This window comes from Phascolarctos cinereus, unplaced genomic scaffold (genome assembly GCF_003287225.1).
Source record: "Phascolarctos cinereus isolate Bilbo 61053 unplaced genomic scaffold, phaCin_HiC Scaffold_3;HRSCAF=262, whole genome shotgun sequence".
In the NCBI taxonomy this organism is placed as follows: domain Eukaryota; kingdom Metazoa; phylum Chordata; class Mammalia; order Diprotodontia; family Phascolarctidae; genus Phascolarctos; species Phascolarctos cinereus.
In genome coordinates this window covers 78,375,895-78,397,078 of record NW_027555736.1, presented here as the reverse complement: position 1 = coordinate 78,397,078, position 21,184 = coordinate 78,375,895, and the positions used below count along the sequence as shown (strand labels likewise).

The 21,184-nt window shown below is 36.8% G+C and overlaps 1 protein-coding gene across 1 annotated transcript in view; it reads left to right on the top strand.

Annotated features, from left to right (window-relative positions):
- PLCE1 (phospholipase C epsilon 1) overlaps positions 1–21,184 on the top strand; it is a 339,193-nt gene that overhangs the window by 135,906 nt on the left and 182,103 nt on the right. Inside the window, exon 4 of the mRNA XM_020964068.2 lies at positions 14,223–14,539. Coding sequence (XP_020819727.1) covers positions 14,223–14,539 — 317 coding nt within the window. The remainder of the gene's footprint in view (positions 1–14,222; positions 14,540–21,184) is intronic.

The following is a 21,184-nucleotide window of genomic DNA, read 5'->3' as shown; positions in this document are numbered from 1 at the left end:
AGGTCAGTGGGAAAAGTCTGTTTCTGCAGCACTGAGAGAGAAGCTGGGTAGTCTCAGCTCCATTCCCTGAGCACATCCCGGGGCAGAGGCTGCCTCCTGAGCTTTTGGCCCACAGACTGAGGGGGAATCAAGTGGCTGATCAGAGGGAGATTGCAGGGATCTCTTTGCCAGTGCTGAGGCAGGAATCTCTTGCTTTGCCCCTGCTTGGATCTGGGTCACAGTTCTGGGCGGCAGTGCTAGGGCGAGGAGGAGCGCTGGCCTGGTGGAGCTTGTAGTGGCTGTGGAGAGGAAACCCTCCTCTCCTACATCCAAAGCCTCCAAGAAAAATATGAATCAGTCCCAGGCCTTGGAAGAGCTCAAGAGGGATTTTGAGAAGCAAGTAAGAGAAGTAGAGGAAAAACTGGGAAGACAAATGAGAGTGATGCAAGAAAATCATGAAAAACAAGTCAACAGCTTGCTAAAGGAGACCCAAAAAAATACTGAAGAAAATAACACCTTAAAAAATAGCCTAACCCAAATTGCAAAAGAGGTCCAAAAAGCCAAAAAGGAGAAGAATGCCCTAAAAAGCAAAATTGGCCAAATGGAAAAGGAGGTCCAAAAGATTACTGAAGAAAATACTTCCTTAAAAATTAGAATAGAGCAATTGAATGACTTTATGAGAAATCAAGACACTAAAAACAAATCCAAAAGAATGAAAAATTAGAAAACAATGTGAAATATCTCATTGGAAAAACAACTGACCTGGAAAATAGATCCAGGAAAGAGAATTTAAAAATTATTGGACTATCTGAAAGCCATGATCAAAAAAAGAGCCTAGACATCATCTTTCAAGAAATTATCAAGGAAAACTGCCCTGATATTTTAGAACCAGAGGGCAAAATAGCAATGAAAGAATCCACTGATCTCCTCCTGAAAGAGATCCCCAAAGGAAAACTCCTAGGAATATTGTAGTCAAATTCCAGAGTTCCCAGGTCAAGGAGAAAATATTACAAGCTTCCAGAAGGAAACAATTCAAGTACTGTGGAAATACAATCAGCATAACACAAGATTTAGCAGCATCTACATTGAAGAACCGCAGGGCATGGAATATAATATTCCAGAGGGCAAAGAAGATAGGATTACAACCAAGAATCACCTACCAGCAAAACTGAGTATAATCCTTCAGGGGAAAAAATGGTCATTCAGTGAAATAAACGACTTTCAAGCATTCTTGATGAAAAGACCAGAGCTAAATAGAAAACTTGACTTTCAAATACAGGACTCAAGTGGAACATAAAGAGGTAAACAGGAAAGAGAAATCATAAGAGACTTATTAAGGTTGAACTGTTTACATTCCTGCTTGGAAAGATGATATTTATAACTCATGAGACCTTTGTCAGTATTAGAGTAGTTGGAGGGAAAAAATTATATGTATGTGTATAGATAGATAGATAGAGGGTACAGGGTGAGTTGAAGATTAAGGGATCATATCTGGAGAATAAAATTAAGGGATGAGAGAGGATTATACTAGGAGAAGAAGAAAGGGAGAGGTAGAATGGAGTAAATTATCTCACCAAAAAAAAAAAACAGAAAAGAAAAGTCTTTTACAGTGGAAGGGAAACGGGAAGGTGAGAGGGAATGAGGGAATCTTATTCTCATCGGATTTGGCTTAAGTAGGGAATAACATACACATTCAATTGGGTATGGAAATTTGTCTTACACTACAGGAAAATAGTGGGAGAAGGGGACAAGAAAGCAGGGGGATGATAGAGAGGAGGGCATATTGGGAAAGGGGGTAATCAGAAACAAATACTTCTGAGGAGAGACAGGGTCAAAAGAAAGAATAGAATAAATGCAGGGGGCGGGCAGGATAGGATTAAGGGAAATAGAGTTAGTTTTTCACAACATGTCTACTATGGAAGTGTTTTGCACAACTGCAACCTATATTGAGTTGCTTACCTTTTCAATGAGGGTGGGTGGTGGGGAGAGGGGAAGAGAGAAAATTTGGAACCCAAAGTTTTAAAAACATATGTTTAAAAAAAATGTTTTCACATGCAACTGGGAAATAAGAAATACAGGAAATGGGGTACAGAAGTCTATCCTGCCCTACAGGAAAATAGAAGGGAAAGGGGATAAGAGAAGGTGGGGAGAGATAGAAGAGAGGTCAGACTAGGGGAAGGGATATTCAGAATGCATGCCATCTTAGGGTGGGGGGAGGGGCGAGATGGGGTGAAAATTTGGAACTAAAAATCTTGTGTAAGTAAATATTTAAAACTAAAAATGAATTATGTTTTTTTTTAAAAAGAACTCTGATCAAAACAATGACAAGCCACCATTCTAGAGGTCTCCTCATAGAGAGGTGATGGACTCAGTGTGCATACTTTGTTGGACATGGCCAATGTAGGAATTTGTTTTACTTGACTATGCATATTTATTACAAAGATTTTGTTTTTCTTTTTCAGTTGGATTGGGGGAAGGGGGAAGAGGGAAAAAGGGACTTTTACTACTTGAAAAAAATAAGTTAAAAAAATAAAGTTTACCTTAGAGTCACAATCTATTTATCCTGTCTGTTGCTCCCTTTCTAATTCACTCTAGGGTCTGTGCGCACCTCAAACAGCAATCTTATGGAGTCACTGCATCTTTTATAGTTAATTTAACACTTCATTGTTGGTATCTTTTCTGTGATTAGATCTTGAATTTTCAAAGACCACTCCCTTATAGTACAAATACAGACCTCCAAATATCATTGACAGTTCTGCAAATACTAGACAAAGCTGTTGTCCACAGCTGCCGAAGTATAACATTGATAAATGAAAACTTAAGAACATTGTTTTAATAAATGTTGCTGTACTGAACACTGAATTTTTCTCACTAGCTGGAGTGAAAAGTATTCACACAATCATAGATTTATAGCTAGAAAGGACCTTAGAAGACATTGAGTTCAACCTCCTCATTTTACAGATGAGGAAACTGAGGCCCAGAGGGGTTCAGTGACTTCAGTGTCATACAGCTAAGTCTCTTATGTGGAATTCAGATCTAGTTCATATATGTAGCTTTACATACTGAACTAGCTGTACGGCCCTGGGCAAGCCATTTAGCTACTCTGAACCTCAGTTTCCTTATCTGTAAAATGGGGATGATAATAATAGCACTTATCTCTTCAGGTTGTTGTTAGGATAAAATGAGATAATATTTGTAAAGTGCTTTGCAAACTTTAAAATGTTATATAAATACCTAATTTTTAAAAAACCACTGAGCAAATGATCCTGAGCAAATCACCATATCTCTCTAAACCTCAGTTTTCTCATCTGTAAAATAGAAAAGGGACAGCAACTGGACCTGAAACTTCTTTGTATAAGGAAATTCTCTTTATCAGTGCAGATTGGCACCTCCTCTTCAGTTTGAACTTAGTTGCCCTGAGACACTAAGACAGAAGCTAAAGGTCTTACCCCGGATCACAGCCAGTATATGTCAGTGGCAGGACCTTATTCTTCTTGGTTGACTTTACAGAATAAGGATAATAATATTTAGACTACTTCAGTGTCTCAGGAAAATCAACTTAAAGAGCATGTAAACGTGAATTCACAAGCTGCATAGAGGTAATAACTGCAACCATAGGAATGAGTATTTGTAGGACCGGTCTGAATTGTCCATAGTTGGGCGTCGTGGGAAAGCAGTGGAATCGTTGGAGTGGCCCAAGTGGTAGCCGCCCAAGTAGTAAGAGGAGTACAAGGCTACTAGAGTCCCCGGGGTTTAGAGTTTTGAGAAGAGCGTGGGCAACATTGCTAGATTAATCCAGTGTTTTGTTCTTTTTTCACAAAATTTATTAAATTTACATTTGGCATACAGTGGTTTCTATAAAAAATACATAATGTTTTATGATTGTTTCCTATTCAAACTTAAGTTTGCTTATAAAAAATAATTATGAAATGCTAGACTGATCAAAAAAGCATTGGTTACACAATTATAACAGTTTGCTATCTTTATAGCATTGGACATTGTTTATAGAGGGTAACAAACTAGTCAAAGGCACGGAGTAGACACTTAATAGCTATTTGATTTTAAATACTAAGTCATCAGTAAGTGATTTGTTCTGAAGCATATGACATTTTTTAAACTATGAGATTTTAGCCTTTTGTTTTCAATATCATTTAATTCAGAGAAGTAAGCCATTTTTACTCAGATCCTAGGTTAACCATTAGTAGCACAAGATCATTTATGTTCACCTTTTATGGGCAAAACACAATGTTTTCCATGAGTATATGTGTTTTCCTTTTAAAGTTGATCTTCTTTGACCTGCCTAAGGTCTGGCACAGGTCATTTTGTTCTAAATCAGAAATAATGTAGGAAGGTTTCTTTTCAAGTAGTGAAGTTATTTAAATTGACATATATAGAACCCTTTTTTAATAGAAAAGGTTCGAAGATGTGATTATAATAACAGATGACAATGAAAAGAGTATGTTCAACAGGGATTTAAAGAAAGCAAAATCCATTTCCTTTCCTTAAGATAAACACAAAATTTAAAAATATCAAAGTGTTTGTGATTTGCAGTCATGGTTACTATAATTCCAGAGTTTGCCATCTGTTCATATCCAATGTACAAGTCAAGATAGAGCCAGTACTGCAAAGAGATAATACGTGTCGGTTTGGCTACTGCTATTTCTGAGATTGTTCATATGAAAACAAATGTACTTAAACCGCTCCAGCTGTATTTTACTGTGAATATATTTAACTATAGGAATACTCTAAAAATCTTGATAAGTTTTGTTTATGACAACAAACTGGAAAGGATAGACAGTACACTCTTCATAGAGGAAAAAACTATCAGTGATTGGGAAGCAGTGAGATGTCTTGATGTTTTTTAAATTAGGGGAATATACATTGCTATGATATATCAGTATATAAAATATATAGATTTCTTATTATGTTAATATAGGAGTTATTTAGAGGCATTTTAAAAAGTAGTTGGGATCTTTGTAGATACCTTACGGAGGGTTAAAGTTATAGAATATGAAAATAAAGCAGAAAGGGTTTTTACGTCTCCTTGGAAGTTTGAATTTATCTAATATTCTTTTTTGTCTATTTTCTACCAACCCACAAAGATTTGAAAGTCGTCTTTTTGTTTTTCCAATTTGGCCATTTTTTATATCCCCATAAAGCCTATGAGAACTTCCCACAAAAAAAAAAGTATACTCTCTCAAACACCAACATTAAGTACTGCCTTAAATATAATTTACAAATATATAAACTATTGTATGTAAAATTAGTTCACATCAAAAAGGAAAGAACCTAAAAAAATGAAAGTTATACTACAAAAATTACAGCTATAATAGGTACTGAAGTTTTTTGAAATAGTCCTCATTTCAGGAAAAAAAAATTTTAATAAGCCTTCTTCAGAGGTCTCCTTTGTGGAAATTTTAGAAAAGGTCATGTCTTTTTTTTCTTTTAAATTCTCTTGTTAAAAATAGTGAACCTCAGGGCAGCTAGGTGGCGCAGTGGATAGAGCATCGGCCCAGAAGCCAGGAGGACCTAAGTTCAATTCTGGCCTCAGACTAAACACTTGACACTTACTAGCTGTGTGACCCTGGGCAAGTCACTTAACCACAGTTGCCCCCCCCAAAATAGTAATGAACCTCCCATTTGATCTTGTTGTTATTTAAATTCATATTATGTAAATGTACTTCAACCGTTACTAAACCTCAATATGTTGTCTTTTTACCACATAGCCTATCTTAAATATGAAATTTCTAGTTTCTGAAAACTATAAACTTATTTTACCAGCTTTGTGGTTAAAAAAATATTCTTCATGGAGTGTTAGGCATTCGCCAAATATTGTTTTTTTTTTAAATGAATCAGTTTTTGCAAAAAATCGGATGGTAAAAATAACAGATTGAATGGCTTTCTCAGAAACTCATCAGTTCTTGTTGAAAAGCAATTTGCAACTCTGTATGAAAGCTAGTATTTCTAAACTAACCTTTAGTCTTAAAAAATAAACCCAAAAGTAAATGCTGTTGCTCATTCAGCCTCATTGCATAGGTTTGGTGTTGTACTATTAAAGGATTGTAAAATTTTGTTGTTGATCAATACAAGATTGGACAAAAAAAAATTACACTTTCCCTTTAAAAATTCCAATTCAGTATGTTGCTTTTCTATTTGTGTCCCAAGCACTTAACACAGTACTTTGCACAAGGTAAGCACATACTAATCATATGCATTTTCATTCATTTATTCATTCATTATTTTTCTAGATATAATTTTTATAATTTTCTCTTTTTCAAAGAAAATATTATAGTATTCTACCACCATTAAATCACTATACTGTCCCCAATTGATAATAGTAGCTAGCATTTATATAATACTTTAAGATTTGCAAAGCACTTTAGAAACATCACGTTTTATTCTGCGATAACCCTGGGAGTTGATGCTATTATTATCCCCATTTTACAAATAAGGAAACTGAGTCACAGAGTAGTTAAGTTGCTAGCTCAGGATCACAGAGCTAGTAAGTATCTGAGGATAGATTTCAATTTAGGTGTTCCTGATTCCAGATGCAGTATTATATTATCAGGGATATTAACAGGCACTTTTCAAAGAAGATAACCAAACTGTCAATACCCATATGAAAAAATACTCCAAATCACTTAATAATTAGAGAAATAGAAACTAAAGCAACTCTGAGGTTGACACTCATGAGGTTGACAAAGATTACAAAAATGACAAATGTGAAAGGGGCTATAGGAAAACAGGTACCTTAATGCAATGTTGGTGGAACTGTGAATTGTTCTAGTCATTCTTTAAAGTAATTTGGAAATATTCCCCCAAAGTCACTAAACTGACCCCCACTATGCCTATACCCCAGAGAGATCAAAGGGGAAAAGGAGCTATATGTGCATAAATATAGTGATTCATTTTGTAGTGGCAAAGAACTGGAAACTAAACGGGTGCCCATAATTTGGGGGATGGTGGAACAAATTATGGTAGATGAATATAATATAGTACACCTGTGCAGTAAGAAATAACAAAAGAAATGGTTTCAGAGAAACCGAGATAGATTTGTATGAACTTATGCAGTGAAGTGAGAACTAGAATACCTTACACGATAACAGAATTGTAAAGACAGAAAACTTTAAAAGACTTAAAAGACCTCTGATCAGCACAATAACCAACTGCAGTTGCAGAGGACTCATCATGAAGTATGCTACCCACTTCCTGTCAGAGAGGTTATGAATTCAAGATACAAAATGAAGTATACATTTTTGAGCATGGTCAGTGCAAGAATTTATTTTGCTTGATTATGCATATTTGTTACAAAAGTTTCATTTTTCTTTTGTGCTTTTAAATCAAAGTGAGGAGCAAATAAATGTGTTGATTAAAAAATAAAATACATTGAAAAAATCACCATAGTTCCATGATGATGCCTTCAGAGCAATTTTATAAGGTAGAATTTATATCCCAGTTTTACTATAACACTATAAAATCCTACTCCTACCCCACACATTTCTGACCCCTTAACATGTTTAGTTGGTTTTGTCTTCAAATTTGATTCTTTTTCATCCAGTGACTCCATCTATACTTTGACCCAGATTGGTATGGATTATGTCTTCAGTAGCCCCCTTTGGATCAGGATCTTACCTTCAGCTACTCCACATATACTTTTTCCTCTAAGCAAATCCAAACTCTAAAAGGAACATTGAAAAACCAGAGTGTACAGAGGAAGATAAATAGGGTGGCAAGAATCTCATGTTTAAAATCACAAATCTCAGAGAATATGTAATCCCACCTGTACCTGAACAAGAATCCCCTTTACAAAAAAAGTCCAAATTTAGACATCTAGCTTTTTCTTGAAGAATCAAGTGAAAGGAAACTTGCTCCCTCATTTTTTTTTTAACATTTTTATTAAAAGTTTTGAGTTCCAAATTTTCTCCCTCCCTTCCCCTCCCCTTCTCTGGGATGGTAAGCAATCAGATATAGGTTATACATGCGCAATTATGTAAAACATTTCCATATTAGTCATTTTGTACAATACTTAAAAAAAGAAAAAAATGAAAGAAAGTGAAAAATAACATGCCCCAGTCTTTATTCAAATAATATCAGTTCTTTCTCTGGAGGCAGATGGTATGCTTCATCATTAGTTCTTTGGGATTGTCTTGTATCATTGTATTACTGAGAATAGTTAAGTCATTCACAGTTCTTCATCAAACAATATTGTTGTTACTATGTATACACAGTGTTCTGATTCTGTTCACTATGCATCAGCTCACTTAAATCTTCCCAGGTTTTTCTGAAATCATCTTGTTTTTCATTTCCTATAGCACAATAATATACCATTACAAAAGTTTTCTAGTGGTTATATACTTCAAATACACAGCACAAGTTGGTACTGTTTTTTCCTCATATTTGTTATTGACATCTGCAGCCATCTTGGGCCAGTAGAATCTATTTCTTACTAGCTCTTGGATCCTTTCTTGACCTATGTGTCTAAAATCATCATATAGTTTGTGGTTTTTATAACCATAGAACAATATGAGCTGTGTACCAACTGCTCCTCCATACTGTGTTTGAAATCAGTAACAGTCTGCTTTAATACTGTTACCCAGCTCCAGTTTCTGCTATGACTGACACTTGAATTTTTTAGCATCACTGCCTCTCTTCTTGATTTGTATATTTCCTGGGTTTGTTCTTTGATTTGATTTTTATTTATTAATCTTAAACTTATTTCATTGATTCTGTTATTTGCCACTTTTATTGAATTTTTAAATCTTAGGTATAGTTTAATAACTTCCCTAATTTTTATTTCAGTCTTTTCTTGCATTTTTGTTTATTGTTTTAAAGTTTTCAGTTAACCAAAACGCATTTTTAAGAGCTTTCTATACACTCAGCACTGTGCCAAGCACTGGCAATAAAAAGAAAGTGCAAAAACTTGATCCCTGTCCTCAAGGAGCTCACATTCTAATGAAGGAAACTTATTTGCACACAGTTGTATTTGTACAAGATATGCAGTGTAGATGGAAATAATCTCAAAGGATAGGGATGAACAGGAGGGGAACAGAAGGTGGCATTTGATCCAAGTTTTAAAGGAAACTAGGAAAGCCAGAAGGCAGAGGTGAGAAGGGAGTGCATTCTAAGCATGGCAGACATTTAGTCTCCCATGCTCATTATATTATATGACTGTTGCTTATTGTAATTTCACAGCATTCAGTTTCACTTTGTTGGGGTTTTTTTTAATCATTGTATCATTATGTATATTATTTTCTTTATTCTGTTTACTTCATTTTGCATCAATTAATGTCTTTCCTTCTCTGTATTCATCATATCCTTCTTTTCTTACAGCATGATAATATCCCATTACATTCATACACCACAATTAATTTAATTATTCTCTATTTGAGGGGTAGATACTTTGCTTCCAGTTCTTTGCCATGCTACAGTATGTGTTGCTATATGTATTTTGGCCTTCCTAGATACCTTTAGACCATGCTTCCCCCCACTGTGGCCATCATCCAGATCCCTCTTCCTCTCCACGCTGGAACCTTGGTTTCTCATAGGTGAGCTTTTTTAGCCTTATCTTGTTTGGAACCAGGCTTCCCATACCACTTGTGACCATCTCCATGCCATCCTGGCCCTTCCAGCTTCCTGTACATATTCATTGTCTTCCCCATTTTGAATGTAAGCTTCTTGAGGACTAGTTATCTCATTTACTTGCATTTGTATCCTCTGCTTAGCCCAATGCTGACACGTGGTATGTCTTTAATAAATGCTTGCCCTGTCTGTCACTTTGTCTATTATAACTATCTATTCCTATATGGAACCTTTAAAAAAAAAATCATCGATCTCGTTGTGCTGTATACCTGGCCATGGAACTTCTGCCTCAAAATGTGTACATTTTAGTATCTTTCTGAGAATAATTCCAAATTTCTTTACAGTATATTTGAACCAGTTGGACCATACATTCACCAATGTATTGCTATGTCTTTCCACAACCCCTTCCACATTTTATACCCCCTTTTGTCATCTTTGCTCATTTTCTGGGAGGGCAGGAAACCTCAAAATTGTTGAGATTTGCATTTCTCTTATTATTAGTGACTTGGAACAATCTTTGATATGGTTGGAAATAGTTAGCAATTCTTTTGAGTAGTTTGTTCATATTTTTTGTCCATTTGAAAATGCTATCCCTGTCTTTATTCTGTGACACTCAGAACTGAACAAAATACTCCAACTGTGGTCTGATCAGGGCAGAGAACAGAAGCGCTATCATCTCCTTATTCTTGGAAGCCTTGTTCCTCAGTGCAGCCCAAGATTGCATTAGCTTTTTTGGCGCCACATAAAGTTGCTAACTAACATTGAGCTTACAGTTTACTGAAACCTCTGGATCTTTTCCCAAATTATCTAATCATGATCTCCCAAGCTTTTATTTCTGAAGTTTATTTGTCAAGCCCAGGTGTAAGACTTTTTCCTATTGAATTTTATCTAATTAGATTCAACCTGTTGTTCAAACCTTCCAAATCTTTTTGGATTCCATCTCTGTCATCAGTTGTGTTAACTCTCCTTTCCAGCTTTGTGTCATCCTCAAATTTGATGTGCATGCCTTTATACAAGTCATTGATAAATATGTTAAGCCCCACAATGCCAAGACCAGATTTCTGGGACTCTTTACACTGGAGACTTCCTGCCAAATGACATGGAACTATTCATTACTGTAGTTCAACCATTCAACCAGTTTAAATCTGTTCAGTCATATTATCATCTAGTCTTCATCTTTCCATCTTTTATCTAAGAACATCATGCTATGCCTTATCAAATATTTTGCTGAAGTCTAGGTAATTTATAGCAGAATTCAGGGGCCTATCAATAAGAGAAACACAAGGATAGTAACAATAAAAACAGAATTGCAGCGTAGATAAAGGAAAACAGACATAAGGATGATCTCAATTTGGTATATATGTTTTCTATAACATACATTCAGATTCAGTGAGAAACTCTTATCTTGTGACCAAAGTCATCTCCAACCCCTCCCAAATTTGAGTGTTTGTTTTATAAATGTTACAGCTGGAGAAAAGTACAGGTTATTTCTGATTTTAATAAGAACCAGGAAAGGCAGATGTGGGAATGAGAAGGCATTGGGTTTTGGGACCTCATTTCTCTTTGAATTACTTTGCCCAGAAATCTACCCAGTGTGAAAGACTGGAGCAGATAGCTATCTTGTCAAATTAATGGTTTGTGTCTAGAGCTGTGTCTGAATATTTTTGAGCCTCTCTGTTTGAATAGTACATGGAAGTAGCTGCTTCTGGAGAGGAAGAAAATAGTATTATCTATACTGACAGTTTTGAAAGGGAAAATTGAAATACCTTAATTGTTGAACTTCATAAAAATGAAAAACTTTATTTTTAAAGATAATTATTATATTGTTGGTGCCTATACCTAGTTACATAAGTAAAATTCACCTCCCACAAACATATGAAAGTGAAGTTACTGTATTTACATTCTTAAAATATAGAGAAATAGAGGCAGATGACCTAGTACAGTGAATACTAATCTTAGTAAAACAAACACATAGTTGTCATTGGTTTCTTAAAAATCACCTGCATTTACACAAGTTTCATCATCTATTAGGTTAATGGCCTGAATAGTTTTGTTGCTTCCTCTAGAAAGACAAATAAAAGTTCTATAGACAATGATGGTGTCATTTAAGAATTTGAGACACCGAGTAAAAATTCAGTAATCTGCCCAAACAGTACCTATGGGGACCTTTCTTTTTCCAAGTCATTCTTCACAGTACTATGGGGGCTGCTTACATTTAATTCTCTAACAAAAAGTCCCAAACTTGTCCTGATTAGACCAAAAGTTGAATGAAGAAGGAAACTATGCTTTCCATTAAAGCTTAGAAGATGAGTTCTGAGTAAATGGGCTGTATCTAGCTGTTTACCTAGATAAAAGAGCCGATGCCCACCCCTCCAAAAAAGGAAGAACTAATATCAGTTACCTATGTGTCACCCACTCTGGGTTCATTCTCCCAGCTCCCACGCACAGTGGCAGGCTGAGTCCCCAGAGGATGACTGACCTGTGCTCCCCTCAGTGTGATAGTAGGCCACAGATTTTCTGGTTCTATTGGTCATGAACCCCAACTAGTGTGCTCACCATTGATTATCCAGTTTATCAAGTAGCCAGCCTAAATTAACTAGCTTTTATTTAAAGGCGTTTACTAAGATGGTCTAGGAAGTACTCAAGTACAAATAATGCCCCCCTCAAATGAGGAGTGAACTCTCCCCTTTATACACCCACTCAGTGTCTGGGGAGAATGAATTCGAACTTAAAGTAATTGCTGTAAAAGATCCTAAAAGTCTCAGATACTCTCCCGCACCTACATAAAGAGTCCAAAGGAAAAGGTGCTCAGGTTTAAGGAGCGTATGTAGTGGAGTAACTCACAGCTTGTGGTTGGGTGAAATTTCTCTCTTCCGTATCCGTCATGAAGTTCCCCTGAAGTGTGGTTCCATGTTATAGAGTTTGAAGTGCATTCACTTTGTTCTTGGTACCAGGATAGGTAATGCTGTTAGCCCCAGCTATTCTGGACACACTCTTGCCGACACAAATGGGAAATCCAAACCTTCCAGCCTTTTGGGATTTTTAAAGTCTTCCCATGGTCAGTGAGGGGTGAGAGAGAGGAGGTACCCCTCAGGTAATTCCCTCCCAAGGGCTTGGCTGGAATTGCTCTATTGTTGTGGTCTTTTATCCAAAACCTATAGGGCATAATTGACTTAACTCATTCCAATATACTTGCTCCGTAGGTCATCTTATTTCATCAAAATGGCAAGAATTTTACTCCTTCTGAATTTATTAAAGATTTTGTCTACATCTAGCTTATTATGGCTTTTATTGATTTGATAGAAATGCCTAGGAATTGTTTACACCAATGTTATACCTTTTTTTGACTGATTGCATAACTCAATCAAGGACGCATGCTCACTTGATAAAGGTATCAGGACACAGAACATCTTGTTAGTTAATTAGGAGAGAAGTGTTTTTGATTCACTTGAGAACCCAGAGCCTTTGTGTTCAGTTGGATTAAGGAATTTCTCCAACCTTCCACTTAAATAGCAAAATATAGCCAGATTGTATTCTGTCCAATCCAATTTAATCCAATCCAAAAAGCATTTATTAAATGCCTCCTGTATGCCAGGTGGTGTGCTAAGTGCTGGGTATATAATTAATAAAGATAGTCCCTGCCCTCAAATTGCTTACAGGGGAGGCAACACACAAAAAGAGGCAGAAAAGGGAGAAGTGGGTTGGGAAGGGGAGAGGACGGAGGCATCTCATTCCATGGAGTTGAAATTAAGAAAAGTTAGATGAAAAGTGGAGTGAGCTGGGTCTAGTTTTTGCCCTCTAAAGGAAGGCATTGGGAGAAGTTTGGTACCCCTCCAGTGGGAGGGGAGAGGAAGCTGAGGGAGGTAGTCAGTCAAGGCTTGAGTTTGCAGCATGGTGGTCAGTTTAGAAGTGATGAGCTTATCCTGAAAGGGGCATCTTGTTTGGTGGAATTGAAACCAGGTAGGGCAACAGATGTACATACTGGAAACCCTCTGCATTCAAATGACATATGTTCTCAAGGTCTGCCTGAGTAGGGAAATATAAGTATCCAGAATGCAGATGGACCTAGGGGGAGGGAGTCTTATGAGACTAGAACACTTTTCCTCCTGCAGAAAGTTGGTTCTCTATCTTATCTTCTAAGGGAGAGAGAACATGGACTGGTAGAGTGTATCATGAAAATGTCCAGTGGAAGATGTGAAGTCTCCTCTGTTCACATGCATACATCCCTGTAGTCGTCTTCCATTTGTATGCCATGGTTATCTCTCTTCCCTCTTCAGCAGTCTCTTTCTCTCTCTTTCTCTCTCTCTCTCTCTCACGCACACACACACACACACACACACACACACACTTGCCATTTACATTGAGAATTTAGAAAGGGGAATGAGGAAACCTAGAACAAAACAATGAACAGAACTTCTTTGCAAAATATGACAATAAACTGCGGAACAGTGACCTAAACCAAGCTATCTCTGAGTATAAGAAAAGGTGTCATAGGTCCAAAGTCAAATGATCCGCTATCAAGGACAGCTGTATAATAATGGATTTATCAGTTGATGAGGAAAGCTATTTAAAAAGTAGGGCTTGAACAAAACTTCGGCAAAAAGAAAAAAAGGAAAAAAAAAGACAAAATGTCGCATAACCTTCTCTGTTTTGCTTTGTTTTAGAACGTCAACAATGTACCTCCGTGGCCAGTTCAACCAGCCTCCCTTCAAATGTAGCTGGTCTAAGTAATGAGCTCGTAGAACTTCAACACCTCATTCAGTTCCCAGAGGAAGTTGCTTGTATTCTGACTGAACAGGAGCAGAGTATCTACCGACAAGTGTTGCCTGTCGACTACCTTTGCTTCTTAACCAGGGACTTGGGAAATGCTGAATGCCAGAGTAAACTTCCATGGCTCAAGGCTACAGTGTCTGCATCTATCCTTACCTCCCAGAACAGTGAGCACAATGCTCTGGAAAATCTTGTAACAAGATTTAATGAGGTAAGAAGTTCCCAGTCAGTGTTTGTGATCAGTGTCTCTGTTTCAACACTGATGTTTGGCTTCAGGCATCTTTTATCTGTAGATATGCTATGTTTTCTGTTTTATTCACTGCAAGTCCTTCTTCCTAGACAGCAACATATAGTTATGTGCTACATTTTGATCCCGGACCCAACCCTCACCCTCATCTTGACTCAGCGACTTCTAACATGAGTAAACCATTTGGTTGACCATTCCCCGTTAAACTTTTTTCTCTTTGCGCTATACTTTTAATTTCATTCTCTCCTGTCAGACCTTATCAGAAGACTCTCCCTCTCTGTGTACCAGTACTAAAAACCAATGTGGAGAGTAACATATAATGAAAAGAACTGTTACCTGGTTCTCAGCCAGAACTTTGTCCCCTGAGCCCTAGGTTCATTTGCCAAAGCTCCAATTCATGACTAAAGGCCAAGAGATCTCAGGCCAAATCTGTAGAAAGCAACCTACTTTGGCCCATAGGGCCAAAGTAGAATGGGTATTCTTCCTTAGTAATAGGTACTAGAAGAGTCCCTAGTATTAGAAGAGTAGTGTAGAGCACAAGACGAGTCACTAAACTCATTTATAGTACCACGCACCAGGGAAAGAAACCCAAGTGAAAGTGACCATGTTGATTATAGGACCTTCACAAGATTTCCCCCTTGTTCGAGCCTCCTCCTCATTTTCTAATCTTTGATTTATTTTCATTTACTTAATTTCACTTTGGCATAAATATTGTAAAAAAAAAGACATTTTATTTATTCATGTTTGCATATCATTGTATATAGCAATTTAGGACTTAAATTTTACAATAAATTCTCAATTAGAGTGGTCAGAGTGAAGCATTCTAGTTAATTTAGTTTTGTAGATAATTAAGTGTCAACCAGAAAAACATTTTTGCTTCAGAATTTATTAAAAATCCGTCTAATACATATTAGTCCTCTGTCCTATATTAGCAAGTATAAGCTGCTGAATATGATTAATATTTCTTTGATTATTACAGATTTTGTGATTCTACAGACATTAATGGAAATTACTTTTACCAATTTGTGATTTTTTTCTTATCAGTTTACCTCCTGAGAAAAATGAAGTGTAGAATAAAAATTTATATTAAGTGTTTTTAGTAGTTGGTTACAGTTAATTAAGGTAGCTAGGTGGCACAGTGGATAGAGTGCCAGGACTAGCATCAGGAAGACTCCTCTTTCAGAGTACAAATCTGGCCGCAGACACTTACTAACTGTATGACCCTGGCCAAGTCACTTAACCCTGTTTACCTCAGTTTCCTCATCTGTAAAATGAGCTGGAAAAATAAATGACAGACCATTCTAGTATCTCTGCCAAGAAAACTACAAATGGGGGTCATGAAAAGTTGAGCACAACTGAAAAACAACTGAAAGCAAAATTTTAACAATTCGCCTGTGTTTGTGTAATTGATCTTTTAATAAGTCCTTGTGAACTCTCATTTGATACTATTTTAACACCAGTATATTGTGATTTTATCATTGATAATGATTTACCAGACTTTTTTCTTTGTTACTCTGTTTTGAAATCAATTTTGGAAGAATAAAAGTGGAATTCATTCCAGAGACAACTATTATTATACCAGGTAGTGAAGATTTTCTTTTCTATTTAATTAAATTTTATTTTTGATGAAGATCTGCCTTCTCTTTCTCCCACTTTCTTTCTTCCCGCTGCCCCTCACTGAGAAAATGCAATAAAATTCCTATTCCAGATATGTATAGTCAAGCAAAATAATTTCCCATATTGGCCACATCCAAAAAAATACATCTTAACCTCTAATCTGAGTCCATCAGCTCTCTATCCAAAGGTGGGAAACATGTTTCATTATGAATCTCTGAAATTGTGGTTGGTCATTGTGTTTATTAGAGTTCCTAAGTCTATCATAGTTGTTTGTCTTTATAATATTGTTGTTATTGTATAAATTGTTCTCCTGTTCCTACTCACTTTGCTCTGCATCAATTCATACATGTCTTCCCAGATTTCTTCGAAACTGTCTCCTTCATCATTTCTTACAGCACAGTAGTAATTCCATCACATTTTTGTCTTATAAATTGTTTAACCATTTCCAATAGGTGGGCAGCACCTCAGTTTCCAATGCTTTGCTACCTCAAAAGGAGCTTCTACAATATTTTTGTACAAATGGATTATTTTTTATTAGCTCTTTGGGGTATAAACCTAGTATTGGTATTTTTGGATCAAAGGGTATATGATCAGTTTAATTGTGTTAGGGTTGTAGTTTCAAGTGCTTTCCAGAGTGGTTACCAATTCATAGTTGTACTAAAACTATAACATTTGTTATTTTCACTTTTTGTCATCTTTATCAATCTGCTGAGTGTGAGGTGAATCCTCAAGAGTTGTTTTAATTTGGGTTTTTTCTAATTATTAGTGATTTATGAAATTTTTCATATATATTGGTATATAGGTATATATTGGTAACTTGGATTTCTGTCTATGAAAACTGCCTATATTTATATCCTTTGACCATTTATCATTTGGAGAACAGAGCCCTTGTTCTTATAAATTTCAATCCTTCTCCCCCTCCCTCCAATATATCTTAGAAATGAGACTTTTATCAGAGATTCTAGCAGCAAGGATTTTAAAGACTACTTTCATAAGGTTTTGTGGACTGTTCATTTCTCTAGAGATCAAAATATTAGTATCTTTCCCTCAAGACTTTGAACTCCAGAATCCTGGAACAAAGTGGAGGAGGTATAATGGGAACAGTTCCCTTCAAATAATTCCATCTGTGTATAAGGCCTGCTGTGTGGAACAACATGTTGAAGAGGCTTAATCTGGAGAAGAGAAAACTTGGAGGGGACATGATAGTAGTCCTCAAGCATTTAAAGGACTATCACATAAAAAAAGAGACTAGGAGCACCAGCCCTGGATTCGGGAAGACCTGAGTTCAAATGTGGCCTCAGACACTTGACACTTATTAGCTGCGTGACTCTGGGCAAGTCACTTCACCCCATTGCCTTGGGGTGGGGGTGGGGAGAGGAGATTAGGCTTGTTCTCATTAGGAGAAAGAATTAGGCATAATGAGTATTAAGATGGAAATAGGTAGGTTTTGGCTAAATTTAGGAAAGACTTTTAACTAAAACTTAAGTATTTTAAGTATTAACTATCTCAGTAACATCTATTTAACTAAAAGTTCCTGTTATATATTCATTAAATGTATAGTTAAAAGGTAGTGTGATATAACCTCCCCTTCAGTGTTTCACTCTAAAGCCACCCACCCCTTCCACTATGCTATTTGGCATGTCTGCTCCATGGACAATGAACTTGCTTTCATCTTAAATCTTTTCCTTTCCCATGCCTTTCATCTTCTGGTTCTCACTGATACCTGGCTCCCTCCTGATAACACAGTCTCCTTGCCTCCCCTTCTAACACTGGCTGCACTTTCACTCATGAGTTGAAGTGGAGGAGCTGGAAGTACTCCTTGCTCCAAATGTCCACTTGCAGATTCTCCCTCAGTCATCATCACTGAGTAACACTGCTCTAACATTCTCTCAATCCACAAATACCGTTCAGAATCCTGATAGCTCATGACTACTAACTAACCTCCAGGACACTCCACTTCTTTCCTCAGTGAGTTAATTGCCTAGCTCAGTCCTCTCCTCTCACTCCTCTTTAACTCCTGACCTCTTAGTATGAAGTTTCAGTATACATATTGATGCTCCCTCAAACACTCTAACCTCACAATTCCTCAATGTATTCATTTCCTGGGGCTCCTCCACCCCACCTTAGCCACACAAAGAAGTCCATATGCTTTCTCTTGCCATTACCCACAAATGCACTATAACTATGTTCTTGAACTCTGAAATTGCCTTATTTCATGGTATCATTATTCCACCTTTCCTTCTGCCTTGAAATGCCAAACCCCATTTTTTATTGACACCACAATCACCAGTCCTTCAACCTCTCAGTTATTTCCCAGGCCATCTTGTGTCCTGGACTCTCTTCTTTTCTCCCTTTTTACTATTTTAACTCAATTATCACCTCTATACTGTTGCTTCTCAAGTTTATTTATCCAGCCCCGATCTCTCTGCTGACCTCCCAACCCAAATCCCCAGCTACCTATTGGACATCTTGAACTGGATGTCCCGTGGACATTAAATGCAGTATGTCACCTCTCTATTCAGTAAACTTCAGTGGCTCCCTATCACCTCCAGGATCAAATATAAAATCCTCTATTTGGCATTCAACCTTTCATTACCTGCCCCTCACACACACACCTTTCTGATCTTCTTACATCTTACACATACCCCCACCTGAACTTATACTCTGTTCAGATGACACTAGGCCTCCTTTCTGTTCCTCAAATAAGATATTCCATCCCCTTGACTCCAAATATTTTTACTGGTTGTACTGTATATCTGTCTCTTCTTACTCCTCATCTCTATTGCCTGGGTCCCAAACCCCCACTAAATTCCAAATCTCACCATCAACAAGAAGCCTTTCCCTATCACCCTTAATGCTAATGCTTTCCTTTTATTGATTATCTCCAATTCATCCTTTGTATAGCTTGTTTGTATATTATTATTTGTTTGGTGTTTCCCCCACTAGACTTTGAGCTTGTTAGGAGACTGTCTTTTGCCTTTCTTTTTTTATATCCCTAGCACTTAGGACAGTGCCTGGCACACAGTAGGTGCTTAATAAATATTTACTGGCTGACCTAGCGTGAGGAAACATGGATTCATGTCCTGGCCCTAACAGTTACTAGCTGTGAGTCCATGACCAAATCACTCTCTGAGCTTCAGTTTCCTTATCTATAAAAGAGGTTTCATGATTTTTGCACTGCCTACACCTAAAGGTTTTTAATGAGAAAGGAAGTTTATGATTTTAAAAGTTCTATATAACTCTGTTTTTCTGTGTTAATAGTGATAACAATAATGAAATATCTGAAAATATCTCTATTATGCAATACCTTATTAGCCTATTTCTAGGTTGTATATATCCTTGAAAATAATAAAGATATTGTGAGAATAAAGTAAGATAATATGTGAAAAATACTCTGTAAACTACAAAATAGAGTATAAATGTCAGCTTTTTTTAGAAGCTGTGTGAAATAGTGCATAGAAAACTGGCCTTGGAGTCAGGAAACTTGAATTCAAGTTTTGCCTCTGACACATAATGTACTTCCTGTGTGACCTGGGAAAAGTCACAACCCTTTCAGAGACTTCTAGGAAACCCTCTGAGACTTTAAGTTGTGAGTGAGTTCTTGATCTGCATTCCACACCAGGAGCGACCTACACTGATGATATCATAGTTCCAGATCTCCTCTCCCCGTTTTTTCTTATCATAACTGCCTAGTATGGGCACTTGCTTTTGATCTCTTTGTGAATCCATTACCTTACAAATACATATTGTTAGGTAATGATCTTTCTTTCTTTTTAATAAAAAGTCAGATTAAAGACAATTTGATGAACCTAGTTGTACCTGAAATTACACTGAGATATTAATATCAAACTATCAAGCATGATACATTCTTTTACAAACTGAAAATCACAAATTAACTACTTGTTTTCCTAGTAGAGAATAACTAGTGCATGTGCTTACTACCTCCTTTCATTGAGAAGACCAAAGGAGGGGAGACTGCCCTTCAGACCCAAAAAGGATAAGTTTTTGCTAGAAATCCACCTGCTGAATAGAGCAAGGAAGGCAGAAGAAATGCCAAACAGAGCTAAGAAACTTTGTCTAGAGCCAAGGAACCAAACTGGCCAAATTACCTTTTGTAAGATTTAGATTAGAACTCATGAAAACTGAGAAAAACTGTAAGTGTATATTCTGTGGAATTTTCCAGTTGGTACTTTTTTGTTTTAGATTTCCTAGTAAAGTGTTTTTAACTACAGTCATCAGTATGTAGAATGAGAAGAATAAGGTTCCACTTACTGACTAGAGGACAGGTGGTTGGGGGTGAGCAAACTAAAGAGGGGAAATGTTATAATGCAGTTATTTATTAAACATATTGGTGGCAACTAGTCTTAAACTCTAATGTTACCCTAAAGAACTATTAAAAGTTAAGTGTAGAACTGGAATGGAGAGAGCATGCGGCAAATGTATAAAAGACTAGCGATAGAAGAAAGAGTGTTGTGTGAAGGGTAAGTAGGCTAGCATCACTAAATCATAGAGGGCATTGAGAGGAGTAGGCTATAAATCTTGAAAAGTATTTTTTGGAAAAGTATTTATATTTGATCCTGAAGGTGATAGGGAACCACTGAAGTTTGCTGAGTAGAGAGGTGACATGATCAGATCTGTGCTATGGAAAGATCACTTTGAAAGCTTTGTGAAAGATGGACTGAAGTGTGGCAGAATGACCAGCCAGAAAGCTATTGCAAATCATGAGGTGATGAGGGCCTGTACCAGGGGAGGAGGAGAGGAGGGACATATGATGAGATGTTATGAAAGTAGAATCCGCAGGCCTCTGGAACAGAGTGGATGTGGGGGGAGGTATATGTGTGAGAGTTGTGAAGAACTATACATTCCAAACAAAGAACTTTATATTTGATCCTATAGACAATAGGGAACTATTGGAGTTTATTGATTGGGGGGAGGGGAAAGGTAACATAGTCACTATGCTTTAAGAAAATCATTTTGTCAGCTATGTGGAGA